The sequence below is a fragment of the Cryptotermes secundus genome, unplaced genomic scaffold, assembly GCF_002891405.2.
Source record: "Cryptotermes secundus unplaced genomic scaffold, Csec_1.0 scaffold1054, whole genome shotgun sequence".
Taxonomy (NCBI): domain Eukaryota; kingdom Metazoa; phylum Arthropoda; class Insecta; order Blattodea; family Kalotermitidae; genus Cryptotermes; species Cryptotermes secundus.
The window spans coordinates 1,236,031-1,261,089 of record NW_019719379.1 but is presented as its reverse complement, the minus strand read 5'-3'; the positions used below and the strand labels follow the sequence as shown (position 1 = coordinate 1,261,089).

At 39.2% G+C, this 25,059-nt stretch overlaps 1 protein-coding gene across 4 annotated transcripts; it reads right to left on the bottom strand.

Moving 5' to 3' along the window:
• Nucleotides 1-24,666, bottom strand: LOC111865988 (protein tipE). 4 transcript variants are annotated; one of them, XM_023854466.2, is made up of 4 exons: nucleotides 24,497-24,666; nucleotides 6,021-7,582; nucleotides 4,685-4,755; nucleotides 1-2,263 (listed from the first exon to the last, which is right to left on the bottom strand). In XM_023854466.2, the coding sequence occupies exons 2-3, from the start codon at nucleotides 6,704-6,706 to the stop codon at nucleotides 4,716-4,718; spliced, it is 726 nt and encodes a 241-aa protein (XP_023710234.1). In that variant the 5' UTR covers nucleotides 6,707-7,582; nucleotides 24,497-24,666; the 3' UTR covers nucleotides 1-2,263; nucleotides 4,685-4,715. The 4 variants fall into 4 exon arrangements, with proteins under 4 accessions (XP_023710234.1, XP_023710226.1, XP_023710243.1 ...); XM_023854458.2 differs by lacking the exon at nucleotides 4,685-4,755 and having other exon boundaries at nucleotides 24,497-24,662; XM_023854475.2 differs by lacking the exon at nucleotides 1-2,263 and having other exon boundaries at nucleotides 4,443-4,755.
• Nucleotides 24,667-25,059: the final 393 nt, after the last annotated feature.

The window sequence follows — 25,059 nt, the reverse complement described above, 5'->3', positions numbered from 1 at the left end:
TTTTGCGGATAGAGGGTGTCGCCTGGTCACTGCAGCGGATTCCCACGGCCGTTACTTTCGGTTTTCTAGACCGGCAGAATTTCTTGTGGATTGCGGAAATGAATGACACGTTTTTCCTGATATCCCGTTCAGTATCGTGTTTGGCTTTTACACAAGCAGTAGACAGCCTACTGATCATGTGACGAATTAATATTCAAATCGCGAGCATTATTATTTACATTTTTTTAAAGCTAATTGCATAATTATGTCTTTCAAATGATGAATCAAAATTAAAAACATGCAGATTTTGTATTTTTTAATGTTATAAAGAATTACAGTCGAACAATTACAAACGCGGTTACTAAGGACTTTATACGAGAATAAACCTTTATGCCTCTCTTTATTTTAATGGAATTAATGGTGCTCTTAGAATCAGTATATTTCCATACTGAATTTCAAATATAGAACAGTTATACAATTTAAATTACCTATCTCTATTAAAATGGAGAAGTACTCACAATCTTTCCTTCTATTACAGTTGTAAATTATACGAAATTTAAAAATCTGTGTGATTCAATTATTATTTGGAAATATGAAATAGTTATTAAAGTCAGTTACTTATAGTCTGTGGTATTCTATTAGAGTTTTAAACTGTATAATTTTTAAAATAATTATGAGATGTAATTAGTATTTGGAAACATGAAATAGTTGAACTAAATTACGATTCTGCATTTGAAAGCCCACTTATTTAATAGAGAAACGTCAATCAAAGTGTGCAGAATTTTATTTGAATGTTGCAGGACAAGGGAAATATATGATTCATCCATGTAAACATTAAAAATCAGCGACATGAAGTCTTCCTGCGGAATGTATGAGTAAAGCAAAAATGCGTGTATATTATCTGGTTTACGTAGTTCAGTTATATCACCAGATACTGCATACCTTTATAATTATGTGCATCGACTAGATTCACTGAAAGTTATCCCATTTGAAGCTATGCAGTTTGTTTTACACATTTGAAATGAGCCAAAAATATGTAATGGAAGTAATGTAATACCTGTTTACAGTCACAAGGCTGTATATATTTAAAATAACATTAAAAAGTGTTCTCTTCATAACTGTTTCATAGCTGATATTTACATAAGAAAAATTCGCTTATGGAATAGATTATTAACAGTTTCTTGGCGTGGTGTATTACTCCTTTATAAAAGGGTTATATTTATTACACATTTGCCATATTTTCACAACCATTCTAGATGATAACGCTGAAACATAGTAAGTATGTTCCTTGTGTGAATGAGAACCAATAATTATAATAATATTAGAGTGGGAATTAGGTACGGTATTAATATTTACATGAACTGGGTCTCTGCTATGTGTAAACGAGGGAGCATGCGCTGTATAACATTTAGCAAGTGGAAAATGTGTCTCAAGGAGCGGGAACTCTATGCGTTGATGTGGGATTTGAGGTTCTCACAGCGGTGGTTATGAAGATATTCTCCATACATTGGTGTTATAATAGGAGGGGCTTAAATATGAGGGAAATTCATCGTAGTAATTGGAATTATTCATTATTTGTTTCTTTAGCCTACGTTGAATTCGGGAGATTAAAATTGTAATGTTTGTACATTAAGTTTTGCGAATGTAAAGACAGCCCATACATCTCGTAATAAAATTGGCACGATAACACGTACTCTTTACATATTTGAGCGTTTGATTAATATCTTCCCATTTACGAGCCGTTACACCTGTGGCACATTCATTCGCTGTATCAGAAAATAACAAAGTTCCAATACAATTATCAGACGTCCACTTGCACAGTAGGTTGCGGGGCAACGAGTTTTCAATTAAGAAGAAAGCAGAACCAACTTAATTACACTTAAGTGAAACTACATTTTTACAATATTAAGAATGATTAGAACATGCTTAGTAAAACTAATGTAGTGTAATTTAAATATATAATTCAATCTCTGCAAGATGCAAATTCTGATTTGAGGTCATTATGATCTTGTTGCCCCGCAGAGCATTACAACGTAAAAGCACAAGAGTTTGTTGTTATCCCACAATCGTGCCCGTCTTGTCTGACATCGCTCTGGACTATGTGATATAGCAAACTTTGATGAAACACAGACAGCTTCCAATGATAGCGATAACACCTCTTGACAATCAGACACGGTGTTGAGAATATTCTTCAGTCATCAGGAGTACCACACTGAAAGTTTATTATATGTCAATTCTTCAGTATTCTTCTTCTTCATAATAATCATCATCGTCCTCATTTTCACTGCACAACATAGAAGTTAACCAAACAGATTAGTTATATTTGCTGGACTTGTTTGTAGGTGCATCTTAAAAAGTCACTAAGTTCCATGTCATGCCCTATACAGACCCTCTGATGTAATCCGTAATACTCGTACGTATGAACTTCATTTTGGAGCATTTGTGGGAAAATGTACAAGATAAATATAAGAAATTCATATTTAGAATCATTAAGAATTATTTATTGACATACTGATAGATATATGTCATGACCTAACGTCCTTCGGTTTGTACTGGCATCTTGATTCAGTTTCTTCAGGCTTTTCCGAGTTGGTCCCATATTAAAGTTAATGCGAAATTAATCGTACATCCAATAAATAAATTTGTTTATACCTGATTATATAAAAGTTAGTGACTTTATCCTTAGTATGAAAGTTCCACAAATCATCTATTTCCAAGCCTGATTTTCGTCCAAATAGCACTATATTATTTATTTAGCTCCGTTTGGCATGAGACTTGTTCTTTTTATGATGCACCAAGAATATTTGTTATGAAAATGAGATATCTCATTAGGATACAAATTAGGAAAACGTGTACGTTTATTTAAGAATTTTTACAAGTCTGATTCGTTAAAAATATTTCACAATTCAAAGAATTAATGCAGGTTAGATAAATAACTGAGAGTCATGTACAAGTTTAATAGTGGATGATTTAATACAGTAAAAATTCAATTTAAATTCATTGCAGTAATAAGTTCTAATACATTAAAAAGCAATTTACACATTCGTATTTCATATTAAGCAGAAACCTATATTTCCAAGAGTTTATTGCATGCAGAAGTGAAATCTTGTTTGCGATCAATAAATATCGACTCACGTTTTCACAGAAATTCTAATCTGTAGCTGTAATGAATGAAATCTATGATTCTGACCTCTCATCCCGTCTTACACCCACGTTCAGAGGAAACCGTGGCCTGAGATTTTCAGTATTTGTTATTCATTTAATGCATTGGTCAGTTCTATGAAGTTTTATAGCTCTGATTTACTTCTATCTGTTAACTCATACATAAACCTTATTGGACATCATTGGATCCGTTTACAGTATTGTTTTAACGTAGCTATACATTACATGGTACACTGCACTCCTCTGTTCCCGTACAGAATAACCATAGCATTTGTTGTTGGACTTCAGTGATATTACTTCTTAGCGGTCTCTTTGTCTTTATACCGGAACATACGTTTTCATTAATGTATAAATATGAGCAAACATACTTTTAAAACTAATGTAGATGTATAACACATAGAAACTCTCTGATAGATATATCCTTTATACTTTATGCTAACTTCATTTTCTGAAATTATAGTTTATATAGTCGATACCCAGTTCCATGTGCATTAAATTTTCTGTTCAGGATATTTTTTTTTTCTGAACACTGAATTACTACTTGGATCATTGCATACGCGGCGGCTTTACTTTTCGTCATGGATTTTAAGTAAAAAATGTGGCCAGGATTTAGGCATTTATAATTACTGTACCTGTCGAAGTAATTTTCCGTATTTCTTATCAGGTTATTGGCCTGAACTAACGGATGAGATCAGGTCTTTCGAAAAAAAAAATATGGGTATTATTGATGTAAATAAGCCTTAATTATGTGCAGCATGTATTAGTTTAGCACTGTGATTTGGGAAGGTGATATCCACGTGTCAGCTAAACGATTAAAGTGGCTTGCGTTGCATTAAGACAGTAAGAGTAGTGCTTGTTAAGCATCTGCTTGAGCATTTTACGAATAAAGGAAATACAGCATCAGGAATGTACCTCTTTGCGACCATTAAATCAAACAAAATGATGTAATAATTTTATTTTGACAAGATATAGCCAAAGGGTCGTCTTTATACATGATGCAGATTCTCGTAATGTAAAATTGGGTAAGTAAGTAAGTAAAAGTATCCTTGTAACAAGCCGTGGAGGCCCATAGGGTTGTGAGATGTTGGGGATCCCACATTTTCTAGACAATCGACTCACAGATGCAGTAAGGTTATCAGCCTTACGCGCCGGCTGCCCTTTACCCCCATGAATATTCCTGGTACTCATTTCTGTTAGAGGCTGAGTCAACCCCAGGGCCATAGTGCGGCTGGAAGAATTAGGTTAATTGAAAAAAACCCACCTCATCGGGGCTCGAACCCGCCACCTTCCGGCTTGTAGCATATTGCCTCAACCAACTACGCTACGGCGTGCCCCTGTAAAATTGGGTGACTAATAATTCAATAATTTAAATGTCGAATTTAATTTGGTATGTTATTTAATCCTGAATATTTGGTGTACTCAGTATGAATTGTATCCGAACCGGACACCCAGACTAATGTAGTTTAAGTCCCTCCAGGGATATGCTGGGATAACACCTTAAAATAAGATACATTCGCCTACTCCAAAACCCCTCTCGACTCACCGTTCATATCATCCTCAAGTCTCATCCGATGCTACATAACTTCAGAAGCTGATACAGCGTCGTTAAAGAACCTATGAAACAAACAAACACTATTCTAAATAATGAAATTATATGCTGTTAATTGGTGCCACTGTGGCGATCGATACAGTAATTGTTCAATGGATAATGCTCTACTCAGTACTTAATATCCAAATTATTCGAAAGTAGAAAAGTGTTTAAAACATCGATAATGAACCGCGTTTCGTGTTCTGTTATCCAGTTCTGTTGCCAGGTTGAGGAATACAACGTAAATACAAAGAGTTGGCACAGAAACACGCACTGAATGGTGTATCAGATGATGCTGTTGTTTATATGGCAACACATCCTTATCAATATGGACTGCACGTAAAGCTTAGGTCTAGTTCGTATTTCTTTAAGTAAGGAGATATCGAAAACTTAAATATGCTGTATCAACTTCTGGAGTTGGTATTAGCAATTAATAAAGGAAGGACTAATGCCACGCCAAAGAAATCATGAGCACTTGTCAAATTTTGTCACGTATACGTTTCATTGATCGGATATGAGACTATCAGCATGCTAAACATAAATTCGAGATATACTAACACTTTTCCTTGGTCTCTGACTTTAAAGGAGGAACATAGACTGAGGGTGTTTGAGAACAGGGAATTGAGGAGAATATTTGGACAGAAGAGAAATGAAGTGACAGGAGGTTGGAGAAAACTGCATAAGGCGGGGCTTCATAACTTGTACTCTTCGCCATGTATAATTAGAATGATCAAATCAAGGAGGATGAGGTAGGCAGGGCATGTAGGACGAATGGGGAAGATGAGGAATGCATATAGGATATTGGTGGGAAAGCCAGAAGACAAGAGACTATTGGGAAGACCAGGGCATAGGTAGGTGGACAGTATTAAAATGGATCTTAGAGAGATAGGATGGGATGGTATGGATTGGATTGATCTGGCTCAGGATAGGGACCAGTGGAAGGTTCTTGTGGACACGGTAACGAACCTTCAGATTCCATAAAATGCTGGGAAATTCTTGAGTAACTGCAGTTTTGGCTTCTCCTCATGAAGGGCTCAGCTCCATCAGTAAATAAGTATGTACCAACACTTTTCTACTCTGCGTGAAATGCGACAAGTTTCCTGTGGGCCGGGACACGGTTGTGTTGTAGCGGTAGTACGCATTATTCTGTTCCAGATTGCTGTTTCTTTGTAAAATGAACATAATACGTGATATCCACACTGAGTGTCCGGTTTGTTGTTAAGCTGTAATTGTGATGACACGTATCAGAACTCGAAAGTGACACAAATCATTTAGTAACATTCCTACTTACTCTTCCTTGGTCGGGTACTTGTCAACGTACGTCCTCTTGTTGCAGACCCGATTACAACTTGGACAGTACCAGTAGCTTAGCACACCAATGGACACTCCGAAGAGGATGTTGGGTACGATAAATGAGAGTATCAGATGTTTGAGGTTCTCTTTCCAGCTATACCTCTCCACCACCTTTTCGGGATATGTACGACTGTAGTAACATGGGAAGGGCTTCATCAAGTTCTTGTACCCATACTCTTTAGCGAACTCCGAACAGTTGACTCTCGGTGGATAACCGCACCCTTCCGAGTTCACGTAGAACTTGGTATCTCCTACGTCCCACGCCACATTTTCCGTGCTTCTGTTCCCCCATTCACTGAACGGTACTCTAGTGTAGTTAACTAAGATCTGGTGACAGCGCAGAGCTGCGGTCGTGCATCCCTCGCGACAAGAAGACCACGAGCAGTTTCGGAGACCTTCTGCATAAGTGTGACTTACCGCAATGCATGTAACGGGGTTAGGATCATAATCGGCCATTATAGCTTTGATTGCGGGATCCACCACGAACGGTACGAGGAAGAGGAAAGCGAATACAGAAATGATTGCTGTAGTGCCTAGGCATAACGAGGTGTAAAATTTCACCTTTTCCATCAAGGTTACAACGTCAGCGGTAATAGTACCTCCACCACCGCCTTCGGCCCCCATGATGATGGTTGACTCGTCTGGATCAATGATGACGGATTTAATGATTCACGTGCTCATTTAATTATAGCCAGACAGTGGGTATAATGGGCCAAAGCTTAGTTACAAATGTCTAAGAATGATTTGGATAATTTAAATTTTACTTTGTTTTAAAAAACCAGCCGTTTCAGCTGAAGTATTTTCAGAGCGGAGACTTCGATCGGGTTCTATGGACTGTCTTCAACTAGATACTTGGTTTATCTTAGTTGTGCTAAAATCTAGTTATTAGGAAACGAATATGCTATATCTGTAGACTATAATTGTTAACTGTATTTTATTTATAATATGCGTAACATATTTTCAATTTCACTTCGAGTATCATTAGTATTTAAGAGAAAAATTTTGGGTACTCTGCCTTTGTTTCTTTTTATCTTTGCATTACTGAAATATAATAATATTACCCCCAAATACTGATAATATAATAGGTATTTAGAAAGTCCTTTGACACTTCTACGGAATGTGTCAATTATAATTTATATATTGATGGTATTCTCTTTTCTCCCGCGTTCCCCTCCTGGATGTGTGACAGTGTGAGTCCTGCACCTACAAATCTAGTATTTTTGTAGGATGGCACCGCATGACATCGTAAAAGCCTGGCTCCAAGTTAGTATATTGGTGGTGTTATCCGCAGTTGGTATGCACCGCGTGTTAAATGTGATGCAGCTGTATAGAGGAAAGTTGTTGTGGTGCAACAAGAAAGTAGCTTAGCTAGTCGTGGTGTATGTAACGACGTTGGAAAGCTTGGTGCGTTTTAGTGCGGAACTTGGTGATATCTTCAGTGATCCTGCATCGGGAACACGTGCTGATGATGGACCGGGCTCTCGAGCAGAAGGGGAATGCCTGTCAACACAAAGAATACCGATATGACATACCCAACTCAAGCTGCCACAGATTGTATGCTACATCCAGAGATTATCATTTGAGAACTACGTATCCGTTTGAGGGAACATTAGTTGCTTTTTGATTTGCGTTAGAGATCTACAGTTCCATTTAATCAACTAACTACACATGGTAGGATCTCCCTTGATGAGTTGATAGTTACTCGACGGGTTAAGATATTTTCTGCTTTTATGGAAAAGATGCTGATGGGAAATCCAGAAAGAAAAAGACCATTAAGAAGATCAAGACATACGTGGGTGTGGAGAATATTAAAATTGATATTAGATAAGGTGGGATGATGTCGAGTGGACCGATCTGGCTCAGGATGGGAATCAATGGAGGGCTCTTGTGAACACGGTGATGAACCTTCGGGTTTCATAAAGTGCTTCAATAGCTGCACAATTGGCGGCTTCTCAAGAAGTGCTCACCTCCATGGAAAAGATGCATTACCATGTTCACAGCATCCGGCATTGGACGCAAACATAAACCAGTTAATTCAACCTAACTTTTAATTCCATTTTTCAGATGTTTGTTTTAATACTTCCCACTGATCTCTTTCTGTGTCTCCCAAGCTTCCTCTTTCTCGGAAGCATTACAACGAATATTCTGTATGTGTATCTCATAGAACACACATACTTTTTAATGACCGATTTCCGTCTTGGAGATCGAAACAACATAAGCAGTTTGAGGCGTTCAGGATTATTTTGTGATATGTTTTGTATGTTACAGACGATTTCTCATTACTTGATGTGGCACTGAATGCAACTCAGCAACTCGCTACCCGGAGTCAATTTTGGATGTCGAAAAATTGGTTGGATTTTATATTTAATCGATTACTCTGTATATGTGCGCATTCTTGGCGCCAAGACGAACTGATTGGCGATAACAGAAACATCGTACATCAAGTTTCATAGGAATCTGTCAGAGCACTCAAAGCATTGACGTAGAAGTTCAAGTGTTCTCCGAAAGAAAGTGGTGCATAAAATTAAAGGCAATGAAACATATTAATACTCGTGTAATAGAATTACCGTATTTCCAGTTTCATAAAAATGTGCTAAAGGTATAAGAAGATGAAAGTTCGTGCAGTCCTGTGAGTAAATTAAAAAAAGAAAATATATGACCCTGAGTATAGCTAACCACCTAGTACGTTCTAATAAACAAAGTTCTTACGATACCTCCTCTGGTATTCATTTCATGGGGAGTTGAGGATATTAGTGGTATGTATACGTGCTAGAGATAAAATTTTTTCCCCATGACAAATGCCATATATTGTACTATTAACGATGTCCAGGGCAAAGGGCGTATCCATAATTTCAGAAAAATGACAACGCCCTGGCATATGTACGTAATAAAACTTTGTGTGACAGTACTTCTGTTTCCTTGTCATAATTGTTCCAGTATACTACGTAAATACAACTAACATGTAAAATGTGAGATACACGCTGATTTTAAACCAGAACACAAGAGTTTTCCATCATATCACAATTTTGTTTTTTACGGTTCTTATAAATTTTTCCATTTCATCATCATCATCAGTAATCTGTCAGACGACAGGTCCACAGTATCTTCCAAAACAATTCCTCCACTTAATGCGATCTAGAGCTTTCTCCTTCAAATGACAGTATCCTCTTCTGTCCCCAAGGTCATCCAGCATCTTCTTACGTCTTCTTCCTCGTCTTCTTGTCACTTCTATCCGCCCATCTATCTTTCCTTCGATAGCTTCTTTTAGAAGGCAGTTTCTGCGTAAAACATGACCAATCCAATTAGCCTTCCGTTTTCTTATTTCATGTAGGATATTTCTCTGCTCACTGACTCTAATTAGCACTTCTTCATTTCTCACATAATCGGTCCAACTGATATTCTCCATCCTTCTCCAACACCACATTTGTAATCTGAAAAAATTTATGTTTTACTAGTGAAACTTTTTTTCATTTAAGTAACACCATTATTTCAAGATGCAGAATAAGTTTAATGTTCGTTCATATGTCTTGCATGTAAAAACAAGTACGGGGTAATAAAAGAACTACGCTTATTACAAATCGCTATAATTTTTATGATCAGCATACCACCCTAATCAGAATCGGCTTATTTCATACATGCTGTCGAAAAACTGAAAATTTGTTTTGCTTTGTCATTAACTGATCATAGGAGACGATGCGCCGTGATGTTAAAAGTTTTCTTGGATGTAAGGTTCTCACAGCCATGACCAAAATAAGTTGTATCTCCTGGGATGTAAAGTCATGTAGTTCAGTGAAAGTTAACCGACATGTCGGAGGAAAATTCGTGTTTCATCCTGAATTCTTGCTGTTTGAGCTGCTTTGGTGGAGGTATGTTCTTCCGAAACGTCGGGCTCTCTCCGAACTACACAGAGTTAAACCCACCTCGGTGGGGGTCAGTGAGGATATCTGAAATATCGGTAATACCCCTCTCCCACCCATAATGCGGGATCGACGTTATCATTGAACTGCCGCGGAGGTACACGGCATTCCCTCAGAGATAGAAGCCGTCATTGGTTCTGCTGCTGCTTTATTAAGATCAAATAGTGTGATTGTTTCTTTGCCTGCTAGTGTACTGGAAGTGACAGCCTCACACATTGGTGTTCTCTGTGAGGTTCGAAGTGAGTATATAAAGCTGACCACAACATTAAATATCCATTCCCCATTCCTGAACCTCTGTGGCTGTGGGGAAGGGTGATCCCTGAGGAGACATGGAGATCCCCTGAGGTCTCCCCCCCCTCCAAATACTTAACAGCATATAAATAACCGAGAGCTTGAAGGGCGCGCGAAATGACTGTTCCGGCCCCAGGTTTCAAATCAGAATTCATCCTTCGATGAGTTTCAGGATGGATAAACAGAATAATGAAGTGAAGGACACGGTATTCTGGGTTATAACTCCGCGTAGTTCAGAGGAACGTATCGTGTCCTTCTTCAGGGTCGAAGAGTAAACCAAGCAAGAAACCAACAGGAGCAAGCGGCAGGCTCAGATTGCCAAATATGTCTCCTTGTTTCTTTCTTGGTTTACTCTTCGACACTGAAGATAAAGGCGATGTGTTCCTCCAAAACGTTCGTTGACTCATCGGGCTAGACGGCGTTATATCTCAGAAAATGGACGTCTTGCAGTTAAAGGTTTGGTTGGAAGATACTAGTACGAGTATAAAGGTTTGGCATATTAAGGAAGTTGTAGATGTTAATGAGAAGCATGTTTATAGTTTTCAGTTTGTTCGCTTAACCAATTTTGAGAAAGTCGATAAATATCGANCGCCAAGTTGTCGCAGTGTATGTGACTGTGTTTGTAAACAGTACAGGTTGCTAGGGCTCTGGTGTAATTGGGGCACGCTACACTGCGGCAAAATGTGCCGTATTGATTTGCTGAGGACCAGCCATGACCTACTGTATTTCTCACTTCCCTTACTACTTATCTGACAAACAAAAAATATTTATTTATCGAACATTCATCTGGAACGAATCAGTTTGGATCGTAATTGTTGTGTTTTTATTGTGAAGGTCACGGTGAAATATCCGAACTATTTCTGTCGGGTAAATCGAAACTGCAGATTCCTTCCTACTCGATCCCATTGGTCGGGTGATCGAAGTCTATGGCGCGTCTTACTCGGTGCTGCCACCGTGACGGGCTGGGCAAATGATTACTCAGTAGATAAGTTTATGGACGTTTTGTTGTCAAGAAATCCCCAGGTTCGTACAGTACAAGACCTTAATCTTGAGAGCTGTGACGAATGCAGGAATTCACAACCATTAAAGGCAAGGCAGCAGCATGAATCAGCAACTACTACCTGAGCCAAAACATTCAACGCATACTTTATACTTGCTGTGCAAGCTTGTCATTGTCTTTATCATGAGTAATATTGTTGTATTCAGTGTCAGTTTTACTGCTGAAACGATGCTTTTTACTGAAACACATTTGCTTCAGTTCATTTCAGCTGAGCATTACACAAGTATTCTAGTGGCCAGTATGTTCTGAACTGATGAAATACACAGTGTATATGTTTATGTCTCTTCCTGTCTCACCCCGCTTCTTTACTCCACAGTTGTCAAGATTAGAGTCTGTCAGTATGGGACCTGCAAGTTCATTACCGTTCATTGCCTTGTTCACGTTTGTAGTAAGTTGCAACCGTTTAATAAGTCGTTCGAAATTAGGTCGCTTCTTAATATTTGCTTGCAGTAAATTACGATATCAGTAAGAGTGTGCTTATTGTTTTAGCCCATTCCAAAACACCGCACATATTAACTGACGTTTTCTTGAAGTTACATTGGGTTTGGTTTTACTCCCTGGATACTGAATCCTCGCAGAGAGGTACTATATATGGCTGTAGATACAGTCTCGTGTGCTGGATTGGATCCAGTTGTCGCTCTGTGAATTTAATGGTATGCACCAGTTTACTTTCAATTGACTGTCCATGGAAAGCGTTGATTTATTCATGTTTAAGAAACTTGTTTCGTTCTACCTTATAACCCATGGAATTTGGAGTTTGGCTTTACATTCCGGCCTCAGATTTAGTCGGTTGCGGACATTGCATTTGTCTTTCATCGAATCTAGCAGAATTAATTTATGTTTAGTTTATTGGTTATAAATAGTGTTACGTGTATGTGTAACTATAGACGGGGTTTGGATTGGTATTTGGATTTATTGAACACTTACAGATCGTAACGACTAGTAACTATAGGGCTATCGCTAATTCACACACCCTGCAGGTCACTACAGCACGCACTAAATCTGCTTTATCTTCACCAGTCGTTGTCTGGTAACGACTTCCAACGGCAGACCTTCCCCATACTCTGCGTTCCAGAATTATACCCGTTCCTCAGCTGCCAGCTTCTAACAGCAACAGCTCACAACGAGCGAAATGCATCAGTCCACTAACTAACTAACTGCTCTCCAACCAGCTCACTTCACTTCACTGTACTCAACTGCATTGCACTAACTGAACTATCAAAGTCAAAGTTACTTTACGATTGGCCGTTAGCTGAACTGAATTTGGTCAGTTGAGAGATACAGCCTTGGAGCGGACCACATATAAAACATCACTTCCAACAGTACTTCCATTGTTGTGCGCGAGCAGCTGTCTAGCAATGGCGTATTTACGAATCTGTTGCCCAGCAGTGGCCGTTTTCTAGTTTGTTTCACTCTCGTTGCCTAGCAAGGTTCTGTATGCCACAATATGCTTTTTGAATTGCAGATGTATCGGATGAGGTGGGAAGATGGGAATGAGTGGCGGGTAACTAAAGGTTTGGGAAGAGAATTTTATGGCTTATTTCAAGGGACAGTGTTTCAAAACTACGAGACTAAACTACAACATGTTCTGAGAAGAATGCGATACCTATGTTATCCCTCTTTGCCTCGCTACTGTTTCCATATACACAAAATACGTGTCACTATGCTGTTCTCTACAGAAATATCCTCAAAATACGTGTTTTCATGTTCCGTAGACGTTTGCAAGTCACAATCTGGGGGCCATTGTCTTGCAGTGAAGGAGTCATATGATAGCTCAGCACAGATAAATATGAGTAAGTGCGTAGTATATTAATGGGTGAAATACACCAGACATGACATTTTCGGTAAGGCAGTTTCCGCCATTGATAAGCGCATCCCTGACGTCAGTCGGTTTCCATGACAACGGCGGAGACGTGGAGCACTGCGGCAACTTTCTGAGGAGAGGTACAGTTGCAAACAAGATTTTCTGAGAATGAAACACGAAACTGTAATTTGAAGAATTCTGAAGCATTAAATGACTATGTTTAATGGCACGTGAGCATCTACGGCTATATGCGCCTGGATAATAGTTGAGACAAGTTATGTTTAATTCAACCAAATTTGGAATTAAAATGGATTAAATGAGGAAGAAAAATATTGGGGAAAGTGTCTTCGATTAATTGTATTTTGTGTTAGTCCATACACGATCTCACGCTTTCAAATAATGTTTATCTGAGAGCGTGAGAACGCCCTGTACCTGTAAAAGATAGTTAATATGTGTAAGCATAGTTTTCATTCAATAACAGAGATACCCAATTATTTAGTCTCCAAGATAGTTCATTCGCACTGCGCACAGATGACATCACTGGCACAAATACCGTATGCGAATTTACGGTGTAACCGAATTGTCTAAAAGCATGCGTGAACTTCATGTTCAATTTCTTCCTGTTTCTGGCGCCAAAATTTTCCTCTCACTTTAATTTTATATAACCTTCTTTAATTGCAATGAATTGTTATAATAGCTGTTGAAAGTTATGAGGGTGGTCTATATGAACTTTTGCATAAAGGAACAATTTTTCTCTCTATATATTTCATGTTTAGTCTCAGGAAAGAAGATTAATATATTGCTCAGAACTATAATTTCAGTGAATATTTAGGATTTATGCTAAACGCCCATGGCATACCTCTGTAACCTTACTGTCATCATGATCAATAATGTTTAATAGATTCTTCATTTACGAAGTATCAGCTACTACTGGATGTTACAGATGTTTCACAGAAATCATTTAAATTGGGTATTCCTATTGTATATAGGTCTATTTCTGGGATACAAAAACTGGGAGATTTATAAACATGGATTCTTACGTGACGGATCTCAGAGCGCCTTGACCGAATCCCCCCCGCCACCATCCCCAAGGTTGTTTGCAGAGACACTTTTGTCTCCTGGAGCAATGATGAGATCGACGCCAGAACATCCCTTGAACCGCATCTTGGCGTCATCTCCAACTTCAACGGTCTTCTGGCAGAATACAAGAATAATACAGGACACGACGAACAGACAAGACGGCAAGATACTTGCTACCAAGAAGTGCCGATACGTTCCCTCCAGATCAAAATGGGCAACGACCTTATTCGGGTCAGAGTCAGCATAGAAACACGGGAATCGAGCTCTGGCATTGTGGTCTGACCCGTCCTTGCCGTACTCTCTGAAGAAATCCTTACACTCATCTCTCAGAGTGTTGACGCAGCCCTCCATGTTGATGTGTAACCTGCTTTCGTTTGCTATGAGAAGATCCATTTCGGGCGGTGCTATTACCCTGTTCGGGTCCAGAAGTTCTGTATTTACTACACTCAAATAGTTCAAGAACGTGAAGTTAGTAAGATCCGTAAGAGACTCTTTCGACAAAAGCGATCCGTTGATGCAGTCATTAGCTATCACCCCCTGAGTAGTGTTCTCTATAATGTAACACGACGCTAACAAAATATTATCTTGATCCTCTGTCCATATTTCTTTCTGATCATCTTCTGTATTCGCTAATGCCCTTTGACAATGTGACAGAAACACTTTATCACCACTGAGAAGTATAACATTTTTATTTCTAGTTGGAATGTCAACGCATCGTCGATCACAATTGTAAGGAGTCCGAATTTTTTCACATGTCCCACGCTCACAATTGTGCAGTCCATCTAATTCTTGACACGTTATTTTGCCTCTTCGTCCTGAACATTTGAGTGGTGGATCTCTGTTCTTGAACTCACATTCGAAGGCATCCGTGATATTGATACACTTCCCTTTAGTGCAGTTAAATGTACCAGTGAGGTTCTTGCATTCGTCAGCTATGCAACGACTTGACTTAGCATTTTCTTGATCGATGCCATAACAGATCTTATTAGCACTGCTGGTACAGTTCTCAAAAGTGAGTTCTGAGCCGTTTCGTCGAAGATTTACGTAAATCTGGTAGCACGTCCCAGAACTTTTACTGAGACACCATTCGCCACATGTTACCCAATCACAATCATCCCTCTTCCATAGTCTTGTAGTTGTACACATAGCTGGAACTTCGGATATGCCTGACTGGAAGGCCCTCAAGGTTGGCATGTACACTGCTACTGTGAGGTACACGAGGGCTACGCTACTTAACACAGCCGTCATCTGACACATACATATTGTGCCACAGATCCTGTTGTCTTGAGGAGGAATGATCAAGTCTTCCGGGGGAATCTGTTTTTGTTTCGGCATTTCCAACTGACTTCAATAATTGCACCTGTTATACAAATCTATTATTACATTAGCTCAACAAATCTGAACATGATATTCAGTATTTTAAATTCGCCTAAGACTTTCTCGCAACTCTAAAAACGTTGTTATAACTGTGTTGTTTGTACAATAAGGACTACAGTAACAACAACAATATTTTTTTCTCGCCTCAAGTTAGATATCAGACGTACATCGCCGTTCTTCTAGCTCTGTCTGTAAAGGTGCTGCATATGTTTCAGTTATTGACTGTACTTTTCTAGGTATCATTGATTGGTAAAATATTCTGTATGCCAGTAGAACAGATTTCACGTGGTACACTACACACAAAATCCCAGCCTCACAAGCCTGCAGTGGTAATAGATTAATCTACAGGCAGTGGCAGGCAAGAAAACAATCGGAATTATTCACATCGCTGCAATACTTGTAACATACAGTTGCACTAGCTCATACACCGTTTAGTTTGTGACACTTCTCGCGTTAATACAATAAAATAATACAACTACTCTATTATTATATGATTAAGAGTGTTTCCGTAGATAATTTCGAAAAATTGTTTAATTTAACTCCATTGTTGTCACGTTCCTCTTAATGTACAATGTCTTCCAACAAAAAGCTCCGGATATTCGAAATATCGATTATTAAACTATTAGATCGCTGTAATTTCCATGGATAAAAATAGCACACGATAGTAGCACCGACCGTCAATTCTGTAACATGGAGCGGCTGACTGAATGCATACGCAGAAAGCTGTGCAGCTGGTACTGGCGCCATCGTGCGCCTGTCCCGCGCGCGCCGTACGATCAATACTTGCCTCGGCTTGGCGTGGTGGTGTCTGCAGTAGCGGTCACTCGCACTTATCTCGTGTTACCCAGGACAGATGATACGTGATTGCCTTCCAGTTATGACTGAGATCATTCAGGTCTGTTAAAGCGCGCGCCATGCTCTTTCCGCATAACCGACGCAACATTTTACCTCCCTCCTAAAGTTAACATAATGATTTACACCTTCCATATATTTATTTATGCATATGTATAGTGTTTTATTTTATTCTGTGTGAACTTCAGTTTCTGATTACATAAGTGTTTTGGTTTTGGAACTCTAACGTCAAATAAACATTTGTACACTCTCACAAAGATTAATATTTTATAAGACCCAGCTCTTTATCTTGCCGATCGCAGTGACGGGCGGTCAAAGGCATGAACTGTCTTCGGTCGTTCAAACACTGGGATCATGGGTTCGAATCCCACTGAATGCATTAATATCTGTGTGCTGTGCGTTTATTCTGTGTGTAGGTAGCAGCCTTGCAACGGGCTGATCCCCCGTCCAAGGAGTCGTGCCAACTATGTATAGGATTAAGAAACTAAAGAAGCAGCTAAGGTCCAACAAAAGGACTGTAGAGCCATAGACAGACAGATAGATAGATAGATAGATAGACAGACAGACAGGTCTTTATATCTTAATTAATCATTGTCCCGATAAACTCAGAAACAATTTAAATTGTAAGTTGACGGACCCAGTACGTTCATCGTACAGAATTGTGGACTGTTTCGTTAACTCCATCGCAAATATTGATGACTATTTTGAAAATATCATTTATCCTACTTTCTTCCTTGTTATTGATGGGTGTAAGGCAGGTGTGGAACAGAACCTTTGTAATAAGAACCCAAACGTCAGATGTGGAACTAGTCATATTTAATAAGATTATTAGCATGCTTATAATTCTCATATTTGTATGAATTTTACCGTTTTGTGGCTTCTGTATTACGTTGTTGGCGTTATTGGGTAACAAGATTAGACGGGCGGTATGCATAGCACTCCCTGAGAGGTGGGAAATACATAGTGAAACTTCAAGGGAAGAAGCCGGTGGGGAGACATAGGCGTAATGAGATGATAATATTAAAATGCGTTTTGGAGAAATAGTATAGGCTGAATTGAGTTGGAAGATCTAATGGTAGACTTTGGTGAACATGGCGACGAGCCTTCGACATTTTAATCATCAGAGCAACTACCACATTTTCAACGAAAACCGTGTACCATAGGAGCCGGGATAGCGCAGTCGGCATAGCGATTAGCTACGGGCTGGACGACCGAGGAGTTGGAGTTCGAATCCCGGTAGGGTCAAGTATTTTCTCTTCTCCACATAGGTACCGGGGGCTATTTCCCCTGGGTTAAAGCGGCCGGGCGTGAAGCTAGCCGCTCACCTCCAACTAGTGCCGAGATCAAAATGTGAACCCATACATCCACTCACATACGTCTTCATGGCTTAGTGTTTAATTAGTTAAGCACAGGGACAACTTTACCTTTTTACCATGTACCGTAGTTTGAGACAAGATTGTATTCGAATTTGAAATATTAGTCATATATTGACTCTCCTTGTTGTGCCTGTAGTCCTGTGGTTATAAAGAAACTAAGATTGTAGAAGTAGTGATCGTGGGTCGGCAAACTGCAGTGCTATATTTGAATAAACTTGTTAAGGAAATGTACAATTCGACCAATGTATTTCTACATATCTGCCGGGTACAATAGAGATATACCTGTAATGTGCCGATTACTATAGAAATTTAAATATGTTAGCTCGGAAAAGTTTCTAAATAGCTTGGAATTTTCTTAAAGACCTGAGAAGAATTACCAGAAACATTCAGTCCATATGCATGCCAAAGTTCACGCGAATGACCATGTTCTCTTAAGCCATCAGGAACTTATTCTTACACGAGTAAGTCCGTTTATTACAATTATTTATAATATAGCCGGATTATGGTAAAACAATGCACTTACACAGTGATAAATCACATTTTTTATAATTGTACTTTCCATTACAATCGTCGTTTGGCCGTTCTAAGCACCGATTTGTTATCTGTGTTTTGTGTACGTGCGCGCATGTCAGTTAATGACTTAGTGATTTTTTAAGTTATAACAACAATGAAAATAATTCCGTAAAAGTTTTGGAAAATAAGGATAAATAACTTAATCAGAATTTAAGTCATATAATGCTCATCTCCAGGGATCATATACAGAATATGCACAATTGCCTGTAGACCATGGTCAGGACGGTAATTTCCCCTGTCGATATTTGAACCGAGCATCTCCAAAAGACAAGCCTGGAGCGTCACCTTCACACCATCCTGCTTGGTGGCTCCCACTGTCCATCCCCGATTTCGCCTTATTTTAATAAACTGTAATTGTCAAAATTAGGGGTACACGGTATTATAGTTGGTTGAGGCACTATGCTACAAGCCGAAAGGTCGCGGGTTCGAGTTCCGATGAGGTGGATTTTTTTTTTTCAATTTACCTGATCCTTCCAGCTGCACTATGGCCCTGGGGTCGACTCAACCTCTAACAGAAATGAGTACCAGGAGTCTTCCTGGGGCTAAAGGGCGGTCAGCGCTTAAAACTGACAACCTTACCACCATCTGTGAGCCATTGTCTAGAGAAAATGTGGGAGCCTCGACATCTCTATGGCCCTTCACCGCCTGTTACAGCTGGTTAGCTTTACCTTTTAATTGTCGGAGTTAGCATGCTTTTTAACTGTATTTTGTCTGACGCGCCGTTAGAGGATTTACATATCGATGTACAGTTATTGGAAAATCAGAGTTTTGTAATTTCCCTGAGCTGTGCTCGCGATTAATATATTTCTTTCTCTGCCATTTTAATTTATTCTTCGTTTTAGAGTAAATGACGCTTGAAGTACTGAAATGGAAACGAGGCTCTCATCGAATGGACGGCCCATGGGGAATTCTGTCTGTATGTGTGTGTGTGAATAGGCCTGTTATCTGACCGTACTTCAATAAACTGTCTCCCCATATTAAGGAGGAACTTCTATTGTGTAGTGGAACGTTATTTTGCGGGGAACTATAATATATTGATACAAATAATGAAGTTCAATATATTGATTTTCTTTACCCTGAACTTCTTGATATTCCATGTTTCTGCATTGACGCATTGAAGTGGACGGATAGCATAACCCAGCGTCCCTGCGCATGTAGACTTTGTCTTGTAATTTATATAGCAAGCTGTCAACAGGGAAGTTCGGGGGGAGGGGGGAAGGCGCCCTGACGTCTGCCTAGTATGGATCGATGCTTTCATGACGTCAAACCTCTGTCCATTTGTTTTCATCCATATTTTCGTGGCTCTCGTTTTCCTTTGTATCCATTCTCTCTCGCTTTGTATCAGACAAAAATCGTACAATTGCCATTAGATAGTATCAGTCTGTAAGGTATGGTTGTAATTTCCCTCTTGAACTTAATCATATTGATTCCCTGGTATTCCTGTAGCTAACAGTCTTCTTAAAATATGTGCTTTGTGAAAAGTAGTGGCATTGTCTGGAATCCCGCGAATAAAAAGCGGTAGCATAGATGATTGAGGCACCATGTTACAAGCCGGAAAGTCGTGTGTTCGATTCCCGATGAGGTCAGTGGATTTTCCAATTGACATAATCTTTTCAGCCGCACTACAACCTTGGGGGAGAGGGGGTCGACGCAGCCTCTAATAGAAATGAGTACCAGGAATCTTCCTGGGAGTAAAGGGCGGCCGGTCCCTATGGCTGACAATCTCACCGCCATCTGTGAGCCGATTATCTAGAAAATATGGGAACCTCGACGTATCACAACCCTATTGGCCTCCACGGCCTGTTTCAAGGATAGCTTTCCCCTTTTTTATTAAGTGCCCTGTGAAAGGTCGCGGGTTCAAGTCCCGATGAGGTCATTGAATTTTTTTCAATTGATCTAATCCTCCCAGTCGCACTATGGGCATGGGGTTCACTCAGCCTCTAACAGAAATGAGTAACAGGAATTAATTAAATAATTTTCCTGGGGAGTAAAGCGCGGCCGTCGCATAAGGCTGAGAACCTTACCGCCATCTTTGAGTCGATTGTCTAGATAATGCGGGACCCTCAACGTCTCACAGCCCTGTGGGCCTTCACGGCCTGTTACAAGGATAGCTTTACTTTTACTTTAGTTTATGTACGTATGTACATATATCCTGATTCACTCGAGTCGGTTTCCGAGATTTCGTGTATATGCAGTTTACAGTCTTAGAAATATTTCTCATATACGCAAATTGACCCTTCATAGGCGCTGTTCATTTGTCAGAAACTTAAATTACGGAACGGAAAGTCATCTCCCTCGTCACTCAACTTCAGAAATAACACTGCAAGAATCGGGCTTCATTTCCCTTGACTCTTACAACCAACTAAGTTCTGCAGAACAAGTTGCACTCGTTTTTCTGAATATGGTGTGGTGTTTATTGGGCATTACCGTGGTTAGACATGACGTACTGGAGTTCTTGCGCAATATAGGAAATGTGTGTAAATGTGCTTTGTGTCAACTAACTGCATGGCGCCGAGCCTTTCTTGGGAAGTATCCAGTTGTGCAGCTACAGAAAAATTTTCTAACATTTTATGGAACCCTAAGATTTGTTGCAGTGTTCACAAGAGCGCTCCACTATTCCCTATCCTGACCCAAATCAATCCAATCCATACTACCCCATCCTATCTCTCTAAACTTCTTACATTCCACATACAAAATCTCATATCCATTTTCCTTGGCTTAGGTCCTATATCGAAAGAGTCCATCCAGGTCTGAGACCCCACCCCCAAACTGGAAAATCACGGCTTGTCGGCTGCCCTCGCTGCTTATTCAATATATTCGCAGCTACCCGCCATATCTCGAGGGCGTCCCCTCCATCCGCAACCTGAGGACGCGCCATGCTGTGGTGACAAGGGATATACTTAACATGGGCTTTGTGTCAGACAGTACAAAATTTCGAAGTACTTGACAAGTGAAGTGCAGAATACAGATAGCTGACAGTTAAATACAGGTGCAATGATATTATTAATTTGATGCCGCTTGTCACCTGTTTGCTTGTGAATCTCAGTTCTCTGAAAGGGAGCTAGGCTTCCTCCCATTAAGAGCGATGTGCCTGAAATAAAAACCGACTGTTTGTTGACTGAGACAGAGTTAATTTTATGAGCTGTTGATGATTAGACATACGTAATGAACATTTTCTTCAAGGGCTCTTCCAGCCAATTGCAGCCCATGCCTCATATTCAGTTCCGTAATCATTTTCACAGACGGTAGAACTCCTTGGACGAGTGAACAGCTCGTCGCAAGGCCTGTAACTAAACACAGGACAACACAAACACAGAATAAACGCATAGAAACACAAACATCTATGCCTTAAGTGGGATTCGAACCCACGATCCAAACTTCCGAGCGAGCGAAGACATTTCATGCCTTAGACCGCGCGGCTGCTGTGGGCAATGAACATGTCTACTCGTGCAAGACAGACATAAATACTGGGTGCCGGAGCTTTCATGTTTAGTATCTTTGCATGTATGTGTTAAACTATGCACTGATAATGAAGTTCTCTGTACTTTAATGATATTATTCCTCGATGTAGAAATACACGTATTTATAGGGATTGTGTGTGAGTGTAAATGAGCGAACGTTTTGTTCTAATGGTAAAGTTTAGACTTGTATTCGAGAGGTGCTTGTTTCGAATCTGAGCCCGGACGCAGACTATCCTGACTGAGATGTGCGTGATTTTACGCATTCGCTTCAGGCAAATGCTGGGATAGCACCTCGACTACGCCACTACAACTTCCTTCTAAATCCTTTCCAATTCATTAATCATCATCCGACGCTATATAATCTCGATGTTGTCAGCATCGTTAAACAAGCAACTAAAATATGTAATTTTAAGACACAGAAATTTGCAATGTGTCACTTTCTTTAAAACAATAATACCATGTACTCACAATTTTAGAATGTGTTTTCGGAAAGCAAACCCTTAACACTGGTTTAAAATTCAGATTTGATAACTCAGAAACTTTGTTCTGTTGTGCTGAATTTATTCTGTCATATATTCATTTATTTATAAATCGACATTAGTTGACCCTAGAGAAGTTCCATTTGATCTGAAATTTCTTTTTATAGGACCTAATATTAACCGGACGGGGAATGCATGTAGGATATTGGTGGGAAAGCCAGAAGGAAGAAGACCACAGGGAAGACCAAGGCGTAGGTGGGTGGACAATATTAGAATGGATCTTAGAGAGACAGGATGGAATGGGATGGATTGGATAGATCTGGCTAAGTATAGGGACCAGTGGAGGGCTCTTGTGAACACGGTAATGAACCTTCGGGTTCCATAAAATACTGGGAAATTCTTGAGTAGCTGCAGAATTGGCGTATCCTCCAGAAGGGCTCAGCTATATGAGTAAGTAAGTAAGTAATATTAATCTGTTTGTGTTTTGAAAACATCCCAGGTTCAGTAAAATTTGATTTCTGTTTAGAATAAGTTGTAACTTATGTTCTTAAAAACGGTGCTAATTTTAAGCCATTTAATACTGGGCAACATTGACACAGAAAACGTATTTTCACCAGTTTCTGGGTGCAACGTCGAAAATAAATGATCAGCCCCTACTGTCTTTTGTTTCACAGTCTAAGCTTCAAACTTGATCGGAAAATATCTGTTTAGACAAAGAGAATGTTTTTTTTTTAAATTTAATTGGCCCTATTCATGATCATTGCTGAAATTTATATAGTGAATTAAATGTTAACATGAAATTCAACTTAATGTTAATTCCTAAATTCTCTTGTTAATCTGCAGCATAGTGTGGATTGCTTTATGCGAAGTTTTCGTTTATAGTTTTCTATCACACATGCCTTCCGCGATTAAGCCACACTATATTAAGAGTCATAAACGATTTCACTGTCTAACGATCTATATTAATACGTTTAATGTAACGATGACTTGTTAGGTGTGTAGAAAATATTACAGCGGTGGACACTACTATTTCAGTATGTCTCTACGATCATTATCTCTTGCATCAGCGTGTTTAGAACGCATGTAACTGGTATTCTAACGGCAGCAGTGATAGTGGAATTCATTAGTAGGTAGTTGATAGACGTATTTATGTTACGAGTATGTATCATACTTCCTCTTCAGTGTTAATTGAATATATCAGGGTACCCCTAATTCATTTCATGAGCAGATTCATATGTTGTTATGAAGTTCACACATATATTAACGGGTGCTAAATTCTCTTAACTGTGAAATATGACGATTCTTACGTTTACTACCGTTAAGTAACACACTGCACTATTTTATTGCGCTCTATGTTTCATTTCAGTATTCAGTTTATTTCAAAAGTACTGTGTTTGCCAACTTTGGATTTGAATGTGAGTATGTATCAGATACGTGTATTATGCCTTTTCTATACTCTTTCAGGTACTCATTCAGTTTATGTTAATGGAATAAATGCTAATGTTGAGAAACTAATTTAATAGCTGTATATGTACTTCATTAGTTTATTGCAGTGAAAATCGTTGTGTTTTAAGTTCTGTTTATAGGCACTTCTTAAATATTTGGAGTCTTTTAATTTTTTTAGCACACATAATCTGCGAAAATGTGGGCGTTTTCAATTAAACATGAGCCTGCAGTCATGTATGCATCTTATAAGTCTAAATGACATTTTGAGGAAGGATTTATGTTCGTGAAGTAAAATATGACTATTGGTCAATCTTTAGTCATAAGTAAACATAAAATATATATTTGATCTCATTAAATGTTCTTTTTAAATATGGGACAAACTTGGTCTGTTTACATCGTGATATTTTTAAACGTTTAGGTAAATTTAAAGTTTCGGAGAATTGTTAACTCTTGACGAAAAGAAAATATATGTTATCTCCTATTCACTGAAAGTTGATCTTTGTTGTAACAGTAGTTCATGTCACCACGTAGCGTATGACTTCGCCAGATGGTCATGAATGAAATGCGATATAGCTTTCATTTGTTTACGTCGTGCTTCACTGTTCGGATGTGATTTTTACAACTGCTGTTAGCTGAATACTTACATTTCGATGAACAGTCATCAATCTTGAATATGGAGAATAATGTATGGTACTTACAGTGAAAATAATGGTGCGGATTGTAGAAATATTCACATTTCAATAACCGTGAAACAAATGTCTGCAAATTACAACATGGCCACCTGGTTCAACTTCACTGCCATCTACCGGTATCCAGTGCTGTATTTAGACCAAGGATCAATAGTAGGCAGTACGACTGCTGCAGAATGTTGGCGCCGGGGATTGCAGAGGAATGCGATTGGTTCATTCAGCTGCGGAGAAACATTTTGTATTACTTGCCATGTAACCAGAAGACCCAACACCTTCCTCTCTGAAGGGTGCTGCATCTTGCGCAGAGCGTCCGATGTTACGCATGTGTCTCAGCATACTGCTTCGAAACGCAATTCGAGAAAGTTCTTGCCCTTCGTTACAGTGCCGTCCTTCCATGTTCAACGCCGAGCATTATAAAATCCTTCAAAATAATTCACACGACTGAAATTGCAACATTGTCAGAAACTAGCTGAATGTTTTCCTTAATTACCAAATATTATCATGCAGTTTTGCATTGAGATTTTTATTATTTTCCCCTATAGCACATCATCGCTTTCTCTCTCTTTTGCTTT

What these genes read in the sequence shown, in the direction of transcription:
- LOC111865988 (XM_023854448.2), bottom strand. Translation starts at nt 15,569, where the DNA reads ATGCCGAAACAAAAACAGATTCCCCCGGAAGACTTGATCATTCCTCCT.